The following is a 14,931-nucleotide window of genomic DNA, read 5'->3' as shown; positions in this document are numbered from 1 at the left end:
CATTGATATGTCCGCAGAAACACGCACTCCACGCTGCACGGCAGTCTCCCCCATTAGAAGCTGCGCTGATTTTATGGGAAATGCATTAGGTCGGCGAGTCCCCTCCCTCTTCACACTCAGCCCGGCATCCATACACGCGTTGTATAGGTCACAGTGCCCAACAGTAACGGGGATGATGCGGCGACAATGTCTCGTATTACTCCCCCTCTACAGCCTCCCCCTCGCTCCCTAGACTCCCAACTGATATGAAGTCCCCTGTAGCCGCTATGGGGCCGCTGCTATCTAGAACAGAATTCGAGGCAGTGATAATACAGTTCTGCGGTGAGAAGGTGGCGGCTCTGAAAAGAGCCTTTGTGGGGTAAATGCATGGGCGGCTTCAGCTTATTTCTTAGCCGCACTCTTCTTGGCTTTTACAGCCTTCTTAGCCGGACTCTTGGCAGCTTTGGGTTTGGCCGCCTTCTTAGCCGGACTCTTCGTCACCCTCTTGGGCTTTGGGGCGGCCTTCGGCTTTGAGGCTTTCTTCGGGCTCTTGGCCACTTTCTTGGCGGCGGCCGCTGCAGGTTTCTTTGCTTTTTTCGGGCTTTTGGCCGGAGCCTTCTTAGGAGATTTCGCCGCTTTCTTGGCTCCAGCGGGCTTCTTGGGCTTGGCCGCAGCCGCTGGCTTCTTTTTGGCCGGCTTGTCCTTAGTCTCCTGCTTCTTGTTCAGCTTGAAGGAGCCGGAGGCGCCGCTGCCTGTCACCTGGAGCAGGCTGCCCTTGGTGACCAGAGACTTGACGGCCAGCTTCAGGCGGCTGTTGTTCTTCTCTACATCGTACCCTCCGGCAGCCAGAGCCTTCTTCAGGGCGGCTAGAGACACCCCGCTGCGCTCTTTAGAGGCGGACACGGCTCTGACGATCAGCTCCGACACGCCGGGACCGGAGGACTTCTTGCTTTTCTTGGCGCCCCCTGCGGCGGATTTCTTCGGCTGCTTCTTGGATTTGGCAGCCGGTTCGGCGGCAGGAGGAGCGGCGGCTGGCGCGGTTTCTGCCATTGTGTGCTGCGGTAATCAAATACTGAGCAGGCCCGTCCTGAGCTGCTATTGGCTGACACTGAGCACAGCTAGTGCCTTATCCCATCCGTGCCTCCTCTCCGCTCCGTTCTCCTCTTGTGCTTCCCTGCCCGGGATAAGAGTCCGTTACCGGTCAGAACCGGACAGGAGAGCTCGCTTTCAACGTGACTCCTCACTCTCTGACATCTCATGCAACTGTTTATAGCCGCTGCTGGCGGAGGTTCCGGGGAGGAGCGGAGAGGAGGCCACGAGATCGTCGCCATAGTTCTCCCGATCTGCACATCACCGCGTATCTGCGGAGATAAAACCGCTGCGGGAGCGCCTTCCCTCTATTCCCGGCACTTGTCACCATCCCCAGGATCTACTCCACAATCTCCATCGTGCAGAAGCTGATTGCACAATGCGAGGACGACCAGGAGCTGCCGAGAGCCCAGAGGTGTAGCACAGGCTGCGCCTCCGCTCACTGCCAGCTCCCGGGTGCTGAATGTATACTGTATATACTGCAGACTTCTCTATACTGCGGCGCAATGTAAGATGAGGAAATCCAGTACCCCCCTGTACACTCAGACGATCGGGAATGTCACACGTTATCGTCCCTTTAATACCCCGGACATGATGGGTGTGGTTGTCCACAAGAAGAAGCGATTCTTCTTCTCTGCAGGTGCATCTCCTCCCGCGGGCTGCTGCCCGTTCTATATCATCCCAGGGATACCATGTGCTGGACGTGACGGCCATTGCATCGGCTCTGTAGTTCCCATCAATCGTTGACGGTGAAGATGGAACTTGGGATTTGGCTGAAGAGCGGTGGCATCTAACAACGCTCTAATCGGGATGTAAATCGCCAAGAAATGACGCCTGAACAAAGCCTTCTACCCGCGGGTCTCCTGCAGCCGGCGATGGCCTGTCAGTCACTGATGTCCGAGCGGAGCAGTGATACAGCGGGACTCTCAGCGCCAGATCCAGTGCCGCAGTCGGTGACATCGTACAGAACCCGCGGGGAGGGTTGCACTGTAGATCCCCGGGGGCAGCAGATGTTGTACAGTGTCCGCTGGGATTCCTATGGCAGAGCGTGTTGGTCCAGAAAGCTTTCACAGACCCTGAAGGACCATCGGTACTGTGAGACCCCCGCTTCCCCCACAACCCCGTCCCCTATACCCCTCCAGATCGCTAATCAGCTCTTCTATTTAGCGCCCAATGAGGCTACCCAGAAAGAGAGCAGTGCAGGGGCAGCTAGTGGAGCTCTTGTAGGCAAGCCGCTGCTCCGGCCGAAAAAAGCAGCTCACAGTCATCGGCAGAGCTGGCCACCAGCGGCGCCATGGACAGCGAGAGCGGGGTTCGCCGTGGCAGCGGCGCCAATGCCATCGGTGTACGGGAGCGGAGGCCAGCGCGTAGGGTGACAGCGGCGACGGCTGCTGCGGCCGACGGGGACAGGAGCTGGGAGCAGACAAAGTTGTCCAGCGAGCGCCCGGGGGGAAACGAGAGTAGATGTCAATCCGGCGGGGAGATGTGTGAGACAGGACCAGAGATGGGAATCCGCCTGGGAGATATGTGAGCTTGCCAGGGGAATGGGCGGTACATGTGGGGAGGTGTGTGTGCGGCAGCCGGTCCACCGTCGTGCCCCTCGCCTAGACGTACCATCTAACTCGGGGCTCCCAACCCATGTTTCCACCCTTACATCCGCTGGAGACATAATGCACCAGGGCCGCTCAGCTGTAAGTGAATAGGAGCAACGCAGATGGTACGGCATCAGTACACCTGTAGCTGAGCTCCGTCTCCCGGCCGGCCTCCAGCTTCCTTCTCAGTGCAGTAGGGTCACTCCGGCTTTGCTGCACCTCATGCCCTCCCATGAACCCTCCTCCGGGCAGGTGTGAGGGGAGGGGGCAGCGCTCTCTAGGACGGGCTCTCCTAGCTGCCTCGGACGCTGCTCTTGTTCTATGTCTATGTGATGCCCCCGTGGGGAGGAGAGGATAATAAATACCATCGGGTGCCATCAAGAAGCTTCACGGAAGAGCTCCCTGTCCGGGCTGCCCCATGCGTGACTTCCCACGGGACACCGGCCTAGCTATGTACATTTAACCCTTAACCCACTAGTCTCCGGTCACTGTATCTACCTGCAGTCATACATGTAAAGGCAGTAGCCGCAGTACACAGTGCGGCCGGTGGGTCAATAATCTGCTCACAATGACCAACATGGACATACAATGGAGAACAATACAATAAATGAGTTCTGAATGTAATGTTTATGTAAAGGTCGCCGTGTCCGTACAAAGGGTCTAGTGTTCTTGTGTCACATTGTGTGCAAGTAGTAGCGGTAAAGGGAAATAGTTAGGCTGATATCTTGTCACGGAGTGTTGTTCAATCTTTGGCAATCTGGTCTGATGCCCCAATAATAGTCGGCCCTGATATATGCACCCGGTCTACCCTGATACCCTGCCTCCATGACCTTCACATCTTGGTGGGATCGTCCACCTTGCTCATGGCTGAGGGCACCAAGGTTTTCCGGGAAGTTACCACGATGGCTGAGCAGAAAATGCCCCTCAATGCTGATCTTGTAGCATTGTGTAGCTCCGGACAAACTGCGGACAAACCCTCATTCAATTCAAACTCGCTACCTTCATCCACAAAGCCCTCCACAGTACAGCGCCACCCTATATCGCCTCCCTCATCTCAATCCATCAACCAGCCCGGGCTCTCCGCGCTGCTAATGAAACCAGACTGAGCGCCCCTTTAATTCGAACTTCTCATTCCCGCCTCCAAGACTTCTCCAGAGCAGCACCGGTCCTCTGGAACGCACTACCAAAGGCTACCCGAGCAATCCAGGACTCGCAGAACTTCAGGCGTGCTCTAAAAACGCACCTCTTCAGGGAGGCATACCGCATTCCCTAAACAAACCTCTCTGTACTCCGCCTGATAACATGCTCCCTGACCTACTGACTGCAATCCCTGCTAGCCATCATAAACCGCTCCTGCAGTCACACCGTTTCTGCCGTCACACGGCTAAATGTCTGACCATTGTCTATGTGTATAGCATCCCTCACTCTCCACCTCGCCATACTGTGCACATCTCCAGCCCCTTTACCCTCTGTATCACCCCATTACTTGGAGTATGTAAGCTCGTTGGAGCAGGACCCTCACCCCTATTGTTTCCATCAACTGATTACTATATGTAACCGTGGTTCTGTAATGTTTGTATTTTGTCTTTCTGTATTCCCCCTGTCTATGTAAGCGCTGCGGAATATGTTGGCGCTATACAAATAAAGATTATTATTATTATTATTATTATCATTAGCAAGGCGCACTTTAGCTCAGCACCACACTACCTCCAACCAAGCACAAGCACTGCCTGCGGGACACACCGCTGCGTCTTCTCCTGGGTCACATGCTGCCCAACCCCCCCCCCACATGGCCCTGCGTCCGCAGCACACACAAAAGTGAGACATTGACATTCGATCTTCATTCCAATCCTGTGCCACCTCCATCAGGAGCTGCAAACGTGGGCATGCGTTACATAGCTACAGGCAATCCATGTGCCCACACAGTATTCATTCTGTCTAGGTGCCGCATAGCTCAATCGACACCGCAAGGGGAAAGCCATCTGCACTCTGTCCCCTACCCAAGTCAGTCAGTGTCTTTGTGCCAGACAGGTCAAACACCGCAATGGGAACTAAGTTTGCACCAACAGCATGGATGGTTCCTAGGCAACCCAAGACCTGAACAATAAATAAATCAGAGCGGCCAAACATGGCAGACTTGCACCGCGCCCACGACATAGGCCTCGGCCCACAGCTTCAGCAATCGTAGGCATGAAGCGGACTTCAATGCTAGTTCATCTGCGACGGGCTCATTAAATCAGTTAGCTTTCCTTTCACCGCTCCAATGACTGGATTAGCAGGAAAAAGTTGCACAGCCCCAACCTGGCGCAGTTGCAGTTCCCCCGGGACATAGTCCTCGGCCAACAGCTTCAGCAATCGTAGGCAGGAAGCGGACTTTCACTGCACCCAGGACATAGGCCTCTGCACAAACCCTCAACAATCGTGGGCCTAGAGCGGACTCCAATGCTTGCGTAGCTGTGCACATCTCATTAGCGCTGTATCGCTCCTCTTGTTTGTCCCATTGCAGCGCCCCAGATAGCTGAGGTAACGTGAGATAAAATACAGGTTGGCTTCGGCCCACACTGCATGCCCTAGTCAGTCTGGCCTTTTTTCATAGTCACAGGAGGTACAACTCCGCTATGGGAAGTCTGTGTTTACCCACAGCATAGGTGGGTCCCAAGAAGCCACAGACGGTACATAAATAAATCCCATTGCAGTGCCCCAGATAGCTGAGCTAACATGAGATAAAATACAGGTTTGCTCGGCCCACTCTGCATGCCCTAGTCAGTCTGGGTTTTTTTTCATAGTGCCAGGCAGGTACAACTCTGCTATGGAAGCTGTGTGGGTCCACAACATGGGTGGGTCCCTGAAAGCCTCCGACGGTACATACATAGATCCCATTGCAGTGCCCCGGATAGCTGAGGTAACGTGAGATAAAATACAGGTTGGCTTCGGCCTGCACTACATGCCCTAGTCAGTCTGGGTTTTTTTGGGGGTCAGATACGTAGAACACTGCGATGGGAACACTTAGTGCACCCATACTATACACAGACCCCTGTAATATTCCTGTAGCAAAGGTATAAGCTGACCCCACTAACAGTTATGCTGCAGAAGTCCAGGGAGATCCTATTAACACTTCTGCAGTAATAGTATAGACGGACCCCAGTAATATTTCAGTAGCTGCAGTATAGGCAGAGCCCAGTATCAGTTACATTTCAGTAGTAACAGTATCGACAGACCCCAGTAACATTTCCATAACAGCAGTATAGGCATAGCCCAGTAACATTTCAGTAACAGCAATATAGACAGAACCCAGTATTAGTAACATTTCAGTAGTAACAGTATAGACAGACCCCACTAACATTACAGTTAAAGCAGTATAGGCAGAGCCCAGTAACATTTCAGTAGCAGCAGTATAGGTAGAGCCCACTAAAATTTCAGTAGCAGCAGTATAGGCAGAGTCCAGTATTAGTAACATTTCAGTAGTAACAGTATAGTCAGACCCCAGTAACATTTCAGTTTCAGCAGTATAGGCAGATCCCAGTATTATTAACATGTCAGTAGTAGAGATGAGCGAACACGTTCGGCTCCGCCCCTTTTTCGCCCGAACACCGAACTTTGCGAACACTTCAGTGTTCGGGCGAAAAAGTTCGGGGGCCGCCGTGGCAGTGCGGGGGGGGTGCGGCGGGGAGTGGGGGGGAGAGGGAGAGAGAGAGGGCTCCCCCCTGTTCCCCGCTACTGCCGCCCGCGCCGCCGCGCATCTCCCCGCCCCCCGGCGGCACCCGGACACTTACGCGCGAACACTGCAGTGTTCGGCAAAGCCGGTGTCCGGGTGCGGATGTGTCCGTAACGGACACGTTCGCTCATCCCTAGTCAGTAGTAACAGTATCGACAGACATCAGCAACATTTCAGTTGCAGCAGTATAGGCAGAGCCCAGTAGCATTTCAGTAGCAGCAGCATAGGCAGAGCCCAGTATTTGTAACATTTCAATACTAACAGTAAAGACAGACCCCAGTAACATTTCAGTAGCAGCAGTATAGGCAGAGCCCAGTAAAATTTCATAGCAGCAGTATAGGCAGAGCCCGGTAACATTTCAGTAGCAGCAATATAGGCAGAGTCCAGTATTAGTAACATTTCAGTAGCAGCAGTATAGACAGACCCTAGTAACATTTCCGTAGCGGCAGTATAGGCAGAGCCCAGTATTAGTAACATTTCAGTAGTAACAGTATAGACAGACCACAGTGACATTTCCGTAGCAGCAGTATAGGCAGAGCCTAATATTAGTAACATTTCAGTAGTAACAGTATAGACAGACCCCTGTAACATTTCCGTAGTAGCAGTATAGGTAGAGCCGAGTATTAGGTACATTTCAGTAGTAACAGTATAGACAGACCACAGTAACATTTCCGTAGCAGCAGTATAGGTGGGGCCGAGTATTAGGTTCATTTCAGTAGTAACAGTATAGACAGACCACAGTAACATTTTAGTTGATGAAGTATACACAGACCCCAGAAACATTTATGTAGCAGCAGTATTGGCAGACCCCTGTAACATTTCTGCAGCTGAAGTATAGGCAGGCTCCTGTAACGTTAATGCAGTTACGCTCATCTCATTTGGCCCAAACAAGTTTCTCTGATAACTGTGGTAACACTAGAGAAAGCACATGATGCGCATTGCTGATCCCCTGACCCCAAGGGGGAGGAGGTGGCATTACAAGGCCAAGACACCATGACCAGGACCCGCTATAGTCTGTGTGGGAAGCACGTTAGCGGGCCCGGGGTCAGGCTCGGTTCCAAGCCTCCACCTTTGTGACCCAAGGTGCCCTGAGTTACATAGCAACAAGAAATCCATGTGTCACAACATAGATAGCTCAACACTGGAAGGGGCAGTCTTTGAGTTCCTTGGCCTAGCCTATGCTGTAAGTGCACAAAGATGGTATTACACAGGAAGAAATCGGAGTGCCCAACCATGGGAGAGTTTCGCCCCGCCAAGCAACGTGGCCTCGGCCAGCAATTCAGGCCTAGTCAGCCACTGTACTATTTGTGCCACATAGGTAAAACACCGCGATGGGAAGACTTAGTGCACCCATAGTATAGACAGACCGCTGTAACATTCCTGTAGCAAAGGTATAAACACGCCCCAGTAACATTTCTCTAGCAGCAGTATACGCAGACCCCTGTAACATTTATGTAGCAGAAGTATAGACCGACCCCAGTACCATTTTTGAAGCAGCAGTACAGGCAGACCCCAGTACCATTTCTGTAGTGGAAGTATAGGCAGACCCCAGTAACATTTCTCTAGCAGCAATATACGCAGACCCCTGTAACATTTCCGTAGCAACAGTATCAGCAGACCCCTGTAACATTTATGTAGCAGAAGCATATGCAGACCCCAGTACCATTTTTGTAGCAGCAGTATAGGCAGAGCCCAGTACCATTTCTGTAGTGGAAGTATAGGCAGACCCCTGTAACATTTCTGTAGCAGCAGTATCAGCAGACCCATGTATCATTTCTGTAGCAGCAGTATCAGCAGACCCCTGTAACATTTATGTAGCAGAAGCGTATGCAGACCCCAGTACCATTTTTGTAGCAGCAGTATAGGCTGTGAGGAAAGAGGAGCAGTAGCCAGAGGATTCAGAGTTTCAGCAGTGGATGGCGTAGAAGACTGGGTGGTCGATACATTGCTGGATGCATTTTCTGCCATCCACGACAGGACCTGCTCACACTGCTCTGTTTGCAATAAAGGTCTACCACGTGGACCCACAAATTGTGATATGAAGCTGGGGACCCCAGAAACTTGCCTCTCTCCTAATCCCGCAGCAGCCAGCTGGGATACACCTGGACCAGGGACTTGGCCTGTGCCCACACCCTCACTTGGAACTCCGCATCCTCGCCCGCGTCCACATCCTCGACCCCTACCCCTCAGCATGGTGGATTACGAATACAGCAGACACCGACCTCTGTAAATAATTATGGAATCATATGCGTACACTTTCACGCAGAGAGCGGAATCGTAACGCTAACTCCAGGCAGAAAAAAATGGAAGCAATGCAATAGTGATGCACCAGAACTCCCGCCAGGCACCCAGTAAAATGCAGACGGTCAGCGGAAGCCCAAGTAGGAGCTTTTTGTTTTTTTTGGTCAAAGAATACAGGCTATATAGTGTGTATATCACGTTCCCTCTATCAGTCGCTGTGGCCGTATGCTGCGCGTCTCTAATTCACTGCAGACACAGCCCGGTGTAAATGATCTTGGAATTATGTGTGTAGACTTTGTCACTGAGAGCGGTATAGTAAGGCAAACTCCAGGCAGAAAACAATAGTCAGGAAGGCCGCAAACAGGCCTAAGTGCAATAGTGATGGACTACAACTCCCATCAGACAACCTGTAAAATGCACACGGTCACAGGTAGCCCTAAGAAGGAGCTTTTCTTTCTTTCTTTTTTTTTAAAAAAGAATACTGGTTATATAGCGTGTATATGACTTTCCCTCTACCAGGGGCTGTCGCCGTATGTTGTGCGTGAAGTTGACCGCAGACACAGAGCGGTGTAAAAAATTTTGGAATTATTGGCGTACAGTTGGAGGCTGACAGTGGTATTCTAACGCCAACTGCAGCCAGAAAAAAAATAAAAATAAATATATATATATATATATATATATATATATATATATATATATATATATATATATATATATATATATATATATATATATATATATATATATATATACGGAAGGCTGCAAACAGGCCTAGCTGTGCAATAGTGATGGACTACAACTCCCATCCGACAACCTGTAAAATGCACACGGTCACAGGTAGTCCTAAGAAGGACTGTTGGGGTTCTTGTATACAGGATGCTACACTACCACTCTCCCTATCTCAGCAACGCTGTCCCTATACTATGCAGTACAGACTGCAGCCTGAGAACGCTAAAGCTGTAATGGGGCTGCACACCCGATATACAAAAAAAAAAAAAAAAAAAAGCTAAACTGCTACCAACAGCCACAACAGTAATGCAGACGGTCAGATGCGGCCCTAAGAAGGACCGTTGGGGTTCTTGTACACAGGATCCTACACTATCACTCTCCCTATCTCAGCAACGCTGTCCCTATACTAAGTAGTACAGACTGCAGCCTGAGAACGCTATAGCTGTAATGGGGCTGCACGCCCGATATACAAAAAAAAAAAGCAAAACTGCTACCAGCAGCCACAACAGTAATGCAGACGGTCATATGTGGCCCTAAGAAGGACCGTTGGGGTTCTTGTACACAGGTTCCTACACTAACACTTTCCCTATAGCAGCAGCAGCACTGCCCCTGATCTCTCTCAGTGTGTGACTGTGGCGAGCCGCGAGCTGACCCAAATTAAATACTCGGGGGTCACTTGATCTGGCCAGCCACTCACTGCAGGCGGGTAGGATAGGCCTGGAACGTCACAGGAGGAAGTGGTAATGCCTTCCCTGCATGTCTATTGGCCAGAAAATGGCGCTAACATTTCAGGGAAGGAAATGGAATTGACTCGAGTACCGCGTGGTGCTCGTCTCGAGTAATGAGCATCTCGAGTACCCTAATGCTCGAACGAGTATCAAGCTCGGACGAGTACGCTCGCTCATCTCTATTAGTTAGAATATTTAAAGCGGGCCCGCCCGCGGCTCGCCTCAGACACACACTGGGAGTGTATTGGGAAAGTGCTGCTGCTACTATGGGGAGAGTGTTAGTGTAGGATCCTGTCTTCAAGAACCCCAACGGCCCTTCTTAGGGCTACATCTGACTGTGTGCATTACTGTTGTGGCTGCTGGGAGCAGTTTTGCACTTTTTTTTTTTTTTTTTAAATCTCGGGCTGCAGTCTATTATGCAGAGTATAGGGAAAGTGCTGCTGAGATAGGGACAGTGGTAGTGTAGGATCCTGTTGTCAGGGAAAATTCTGCATACAGCACCAATCAGGCCCACCCCAATGCCCCGCTGCTGGCGGTAAATAAGAGACACTCCACACGGAGGTCTGGTATAGTTCCTCACACGGGGACATGACTGCGCACTTTATTACAGATTACATGGGGTCTTATACCCTTTGGTCTCATCACTAGGAATGGGCAATGGTCTCATTGGCTGAAATTCACCGCATAACCATATATGTAAAGTCCGGATTTCCGGCCTGAGACAGTGAAAGTTATATACGTAGTAGAACAGCCGTTATCTAGACACGGCGCTTCTGGGAAAACAGCCAAGCACGCGGCCTTCGTATCCGGTTCTTCTTTGCGGTGTTTTTTTTTTTTTTTTTAATCCAAAGTTTTATGGAGTTTTGAACAAAAACGTACATGGCATATACAATCAGGCAAGTCAGAATTCCTGGATCCTTTAGTAAACAACCCACAGAAATTTGCCACCTACTGCAAAGGATCCATTGCTATTCTCTATATATAAGTATGAATGTGACTCGGCGACCGGGTGAACAAACAAAGACTAACAAGACAGGGGGAGGTAGGGGACGATGGGCAGGAAAGAGTGGGGGAAGGGTAGGGGAAGTGAGGGGGGGGGGTTCAAGAGCATTCTGTATGTGCATTTCCTCTCCAAGGTGAAGGGAACTCTCCAGATATACCTAGGTCGAGACTCCGACCTCCGCCCCCTCCCCTCCGTGGGTCTGGGGGATGAGCTCAGAACGTATTTTACGCCATGGGCTCCAAATTTCCAGAAATTTTTCATGTGAGCCATTTGACCAGCTGGAGAGTTCCTCCAGATTATAGGTCCGGTCCATCCTATCTTTCCATTGGGAAAAGAGAGGTGGAGACTTCTGCAGCCACAGGGGAGGAATAAGTGCCTTTGCCCCGTCGATTGCGTGCGCTAGTAGTCTGTGCCTCATAGGGCTGAATTCCCCCGAGGGCTTCCACAAGAACATTGCCTCAGGAGTCAGTGTAAAGTTGGGTAGGATTCTTTTTAACGAGTCGGCTATCTTTTGCCAGAAGGTCGACAAGAGTGGACAGGTCCACCATATATGGAGGTATGAGCCTGGGCCATTTTCACACCTCCAGCATTTGTTGATGGATGTAAGCTTATGGTCGGCCAACCACTGTGGGGTCCTATACCAGCGGACTAGTAGTTTATAGTGTGCTTCTTGGTTAATTATGCACGAGGATAGTCCATGTGCTAGCTTTAGGATTAGTTGGATGTCCGAGGAGGATAGAGCTGTATTTAGCTCCTTCTCCCATGAGGAGAGGAACGCGGGCTTGCAGGATGAGGAGGGTGGGAAGCAAAGCTTGCAAAGGTATGCTATTCTTCCCGCGGATGTGCTACCTGCCCCCACTGCCCTCTCAAATGCTGTGGGGGTCTTGTAGATGTGTGGGTTTTCTTGAAATCTTTGATTACACCCTCAATTTGAGCTCTTTGGAGGAAAAGCATTGGCTGGTCGGGCAGTAGAGTCTCCACTGTCTCCCTGGGGTTTAGATGAGACAGAGATTGCAGCTCACCTAAGGACTTGTAACTGAGTTTTTGCCAAAGTCTGGCAGAGCAGGGGTCTGACGGGAGGCCCATCAATGTTGGGAGGGTGCATAATGGGGTGATTGGGGAAGGAGACGGCACCAGCACCTCTGCATAAGAATCCCATGCTTCAGTGGGTCCCCTCAGAAGCAGGCTGTAGCCTCTTTTCCTATAGACAGCTTTTGGGGGGAACCATAAGGTCTCCAACAAAGTGGGTCCATACATGGCTTTAATCATCCGGAACAGCAGGGGGTCCCCTGATGGTATGGACAATTTCGCCCAGTAGCTAATGTGAGATGCGGTATAGAAGTCAGAGATGCTCGGCAGCCCCATTCCTCCCTCCTCCCTCCTCCCTCCGCCTTGTCATAAGGCTGTAAGGCAGCCTGGAGCCCTTTTGTCTCCAAATATATTTGGTAAACATCTTGCGGAGGGTATTGACAAAGTTAGTTGGAAGGTGGATCGGGAGGGACCGGATCTGGTATAGGATCAATGGGAGTATGTAGGATTTAATTATGTTTTACCTCCCAAACCAGGAGATATAGGGAAGGTCATAGTTATGTAGCAGGGTTTTAACTTTAGTGATTAGTTGGGGGAAGTTGGCTTCGAAAAGGTATTCCAGCCTCCTTGTCAATCTCACTCCCAGAAAGTCTATTGCAGTGTTGGACCAGGAGAACGGGGAGTCAGCCATTAGGGTCGCACAGCAAGCTCTTGGGATCGAGACATTCAAGACTGTAGATTTATTAATTCTTTGCGGTGTTTAAGATACATTTTGTCTTTGCCTTGCAAGGCCTTTGGGATATCTGATGTAAGGCGACAGATTAAGTTTTTTCTCATTTGGAATTGAATAGAACTTGCATATAGGTATAAAAGCATAAAAAACATATGGCAATATATACATATACCCTCACAAACCCCCCTAAAAACTTAATATGGAGATCAAGCACCAGGCCTTGCACTCTTCCTCGGTTGCCTCTCCCTTGCGTCAGGGTTTTCCCACTGCCCGTAAGGCCCTACTGCTAGGAGGGGGGATCCCTACCTCACCTCAGAAGGAGGCCATGGATTCCCTGGGCTCATTTCCTGGCATCCATACCCTCTATCTGTACAAGTTAACACCCCGCAGGGTGTGCCCTCGCTCGAACCTAAGGTCTTCTGCACTATCCCTAGGCAAATGGGAAGTCCACTGACAATTCATCTTAGGAGATCGGAGCAGGCGCAGTACTAGTACATCTCTCCATTCTTCTGGTAACGTACATGGTTGGCACTATCGGAACTGGCTCTTCATCTTTTTCAAACAAGGGGAATTTTGGTGTCACATTGTCCAGTCCCTTACTCATACTCTTTTTGATAAAAGGGATAATACATGTACAGGAAGTTACATACCCCACCTCTTTCTGCTAAAATCATATCCAGGGCCACTCTATTTTGGAACGCCATGGATGCAGTGGGCCCTAACTGGTCAGCTAACCCTTGTAAAGCATCCCTGGTGTAGTTTACAAACCTCTGCCGATTGTAATAGATATAATTCATCCAATTATTATTAACAGTGACAATAGCAAATAAGGACTCATAACCTGCTTTAACCTGATCTCTAGAATTAAATTCATCTGGCACCCCCCTTGGCACTCCTATGGCATCTATGTATACATGTGGGTCAAAGTTACCACCTGGAGCATCAACTTCTCTCTTAGCACGATGCAGTGTTGGATTCTCACCCTCAGTGTACTCTTCATATTGCACATTTGATTGTATTAATTTGTTCTGATCCCTGAAACAGGGGGCTAGTGTACATTAGTCAAAGGTGTATGTTAGAGGAATTGTACCACATTATAGCATGTAAAGGATATACAGGATCATGAGTTCTTGCAGTGCGAGGTGTGGATCCCAGTGGGCTTTCCTTCGAGCTTGACTGCAGTTGGGGTGGTGAGCAGCATCTGGTAGGGGCATTCAAACAGGGTTTCTCTCTCAAACTTTTTCACATAGACCCTGTCACCTGGTTTCAGATTGTGACACTCATCTGTAGGACCTGGGAGAGAAGCAGAGACTGCAGAATGCATTATTGACAATTCCTTGGAGAGACCTATGACAAAATCAACAGGAAAACCATTCCCCAAACTCTGCTACTGTGGCATGTACCCTCCGGAGAAAAATGAAAAATTAATAGAAGACACTCAATTCAAGATTTGCCCATTTCCTCCATTGCCTTTTGTATCTACTTTCCCACAACTCCGTGGATGGTAGGGTGTGTGAAAAGCCTGGGATATACCTAAAGCAGACGTGATGTGTTGCATTATTTCACCTGTGAAGTGTGTACCTTTGTTTGACTCAATCACTTCCAGTACCCCATATCTGCAGATTACCTCATTCATGAGCCTCTGTGCGGCCACCCGCCTATTTACCTTTGCAACAGGGTAGGTCTCCGACCTGAAAAGAAATCATCAACAACAACAAGCACATATTCATACTTCCCAACAAGTGGGAGCTGAGTGTAGCCAATTTGCAATCCCTGAAATGGGTAGAGTAACCCCGGCAAGTGTGATCTGGCAAATTTACTTCTGCCCTGTTGCTTACGGCAAAGATCATGCAAAATTGGACAAATGATGCAGCAGTTAGAGAAAACCCAGGAGCCACCCGTCCTTGTTCAAGCGTCAACATCATTGCTGCATTGAGAGGTGCGTATTTCCGTGCGTCAGCTGGGCCATCATGGGGCACAGGGACCGTGGTAGGCAAGTTTTGTTGACTGTTCACCATACGCCGTCCCTTTTTAGTCAATTTTTCCTTTTCTTCCTTGCTGGCTTGTAACTGTAAAGTCTTAAGCATATCAAA

General features: G+C 50.1%; 1 protein-coding gene across 1 annotated transcript; it reads right to left on the bottom strand.

Annotated features, from left to right (window-relative positions):
* Nucleotides 1-381: 381 nt before the first annotated feature.
* On the bottom strand, nt 382-1,029 carry LOC136577820 (histone H1-like). The gene has a single exon (XM_066577744.1). It carries the CDS (start codon nt 1,027-1,029, stop codon nt 382-384), a length of 648 nt encoding a protein of 215 aa, XP_066433841.1.
* Between the last annotated feature and the right edge of the window lie 13,902 nt (nt 1,030-14,931).

This window comes from Eleutherodactylus coqui, chromosome 8 (assembly GCF_035609145.1).
Source record: "Eleutherodactylus coqui strain aEleCoq1 chromosome 8, aEleCoq1.hap1, whole genome shotgun sequence".
Classification (NCBI taxonomy): Eukaryota; Metazoa; Chordata; class Amphibia; order Anura; family Eleutherodactylidae; genus Eleutherodactylus; species Eleutherodactylus coqui.
This window is presented reverse-complemented; position numbering and strand designations above follow the sequence as displayed.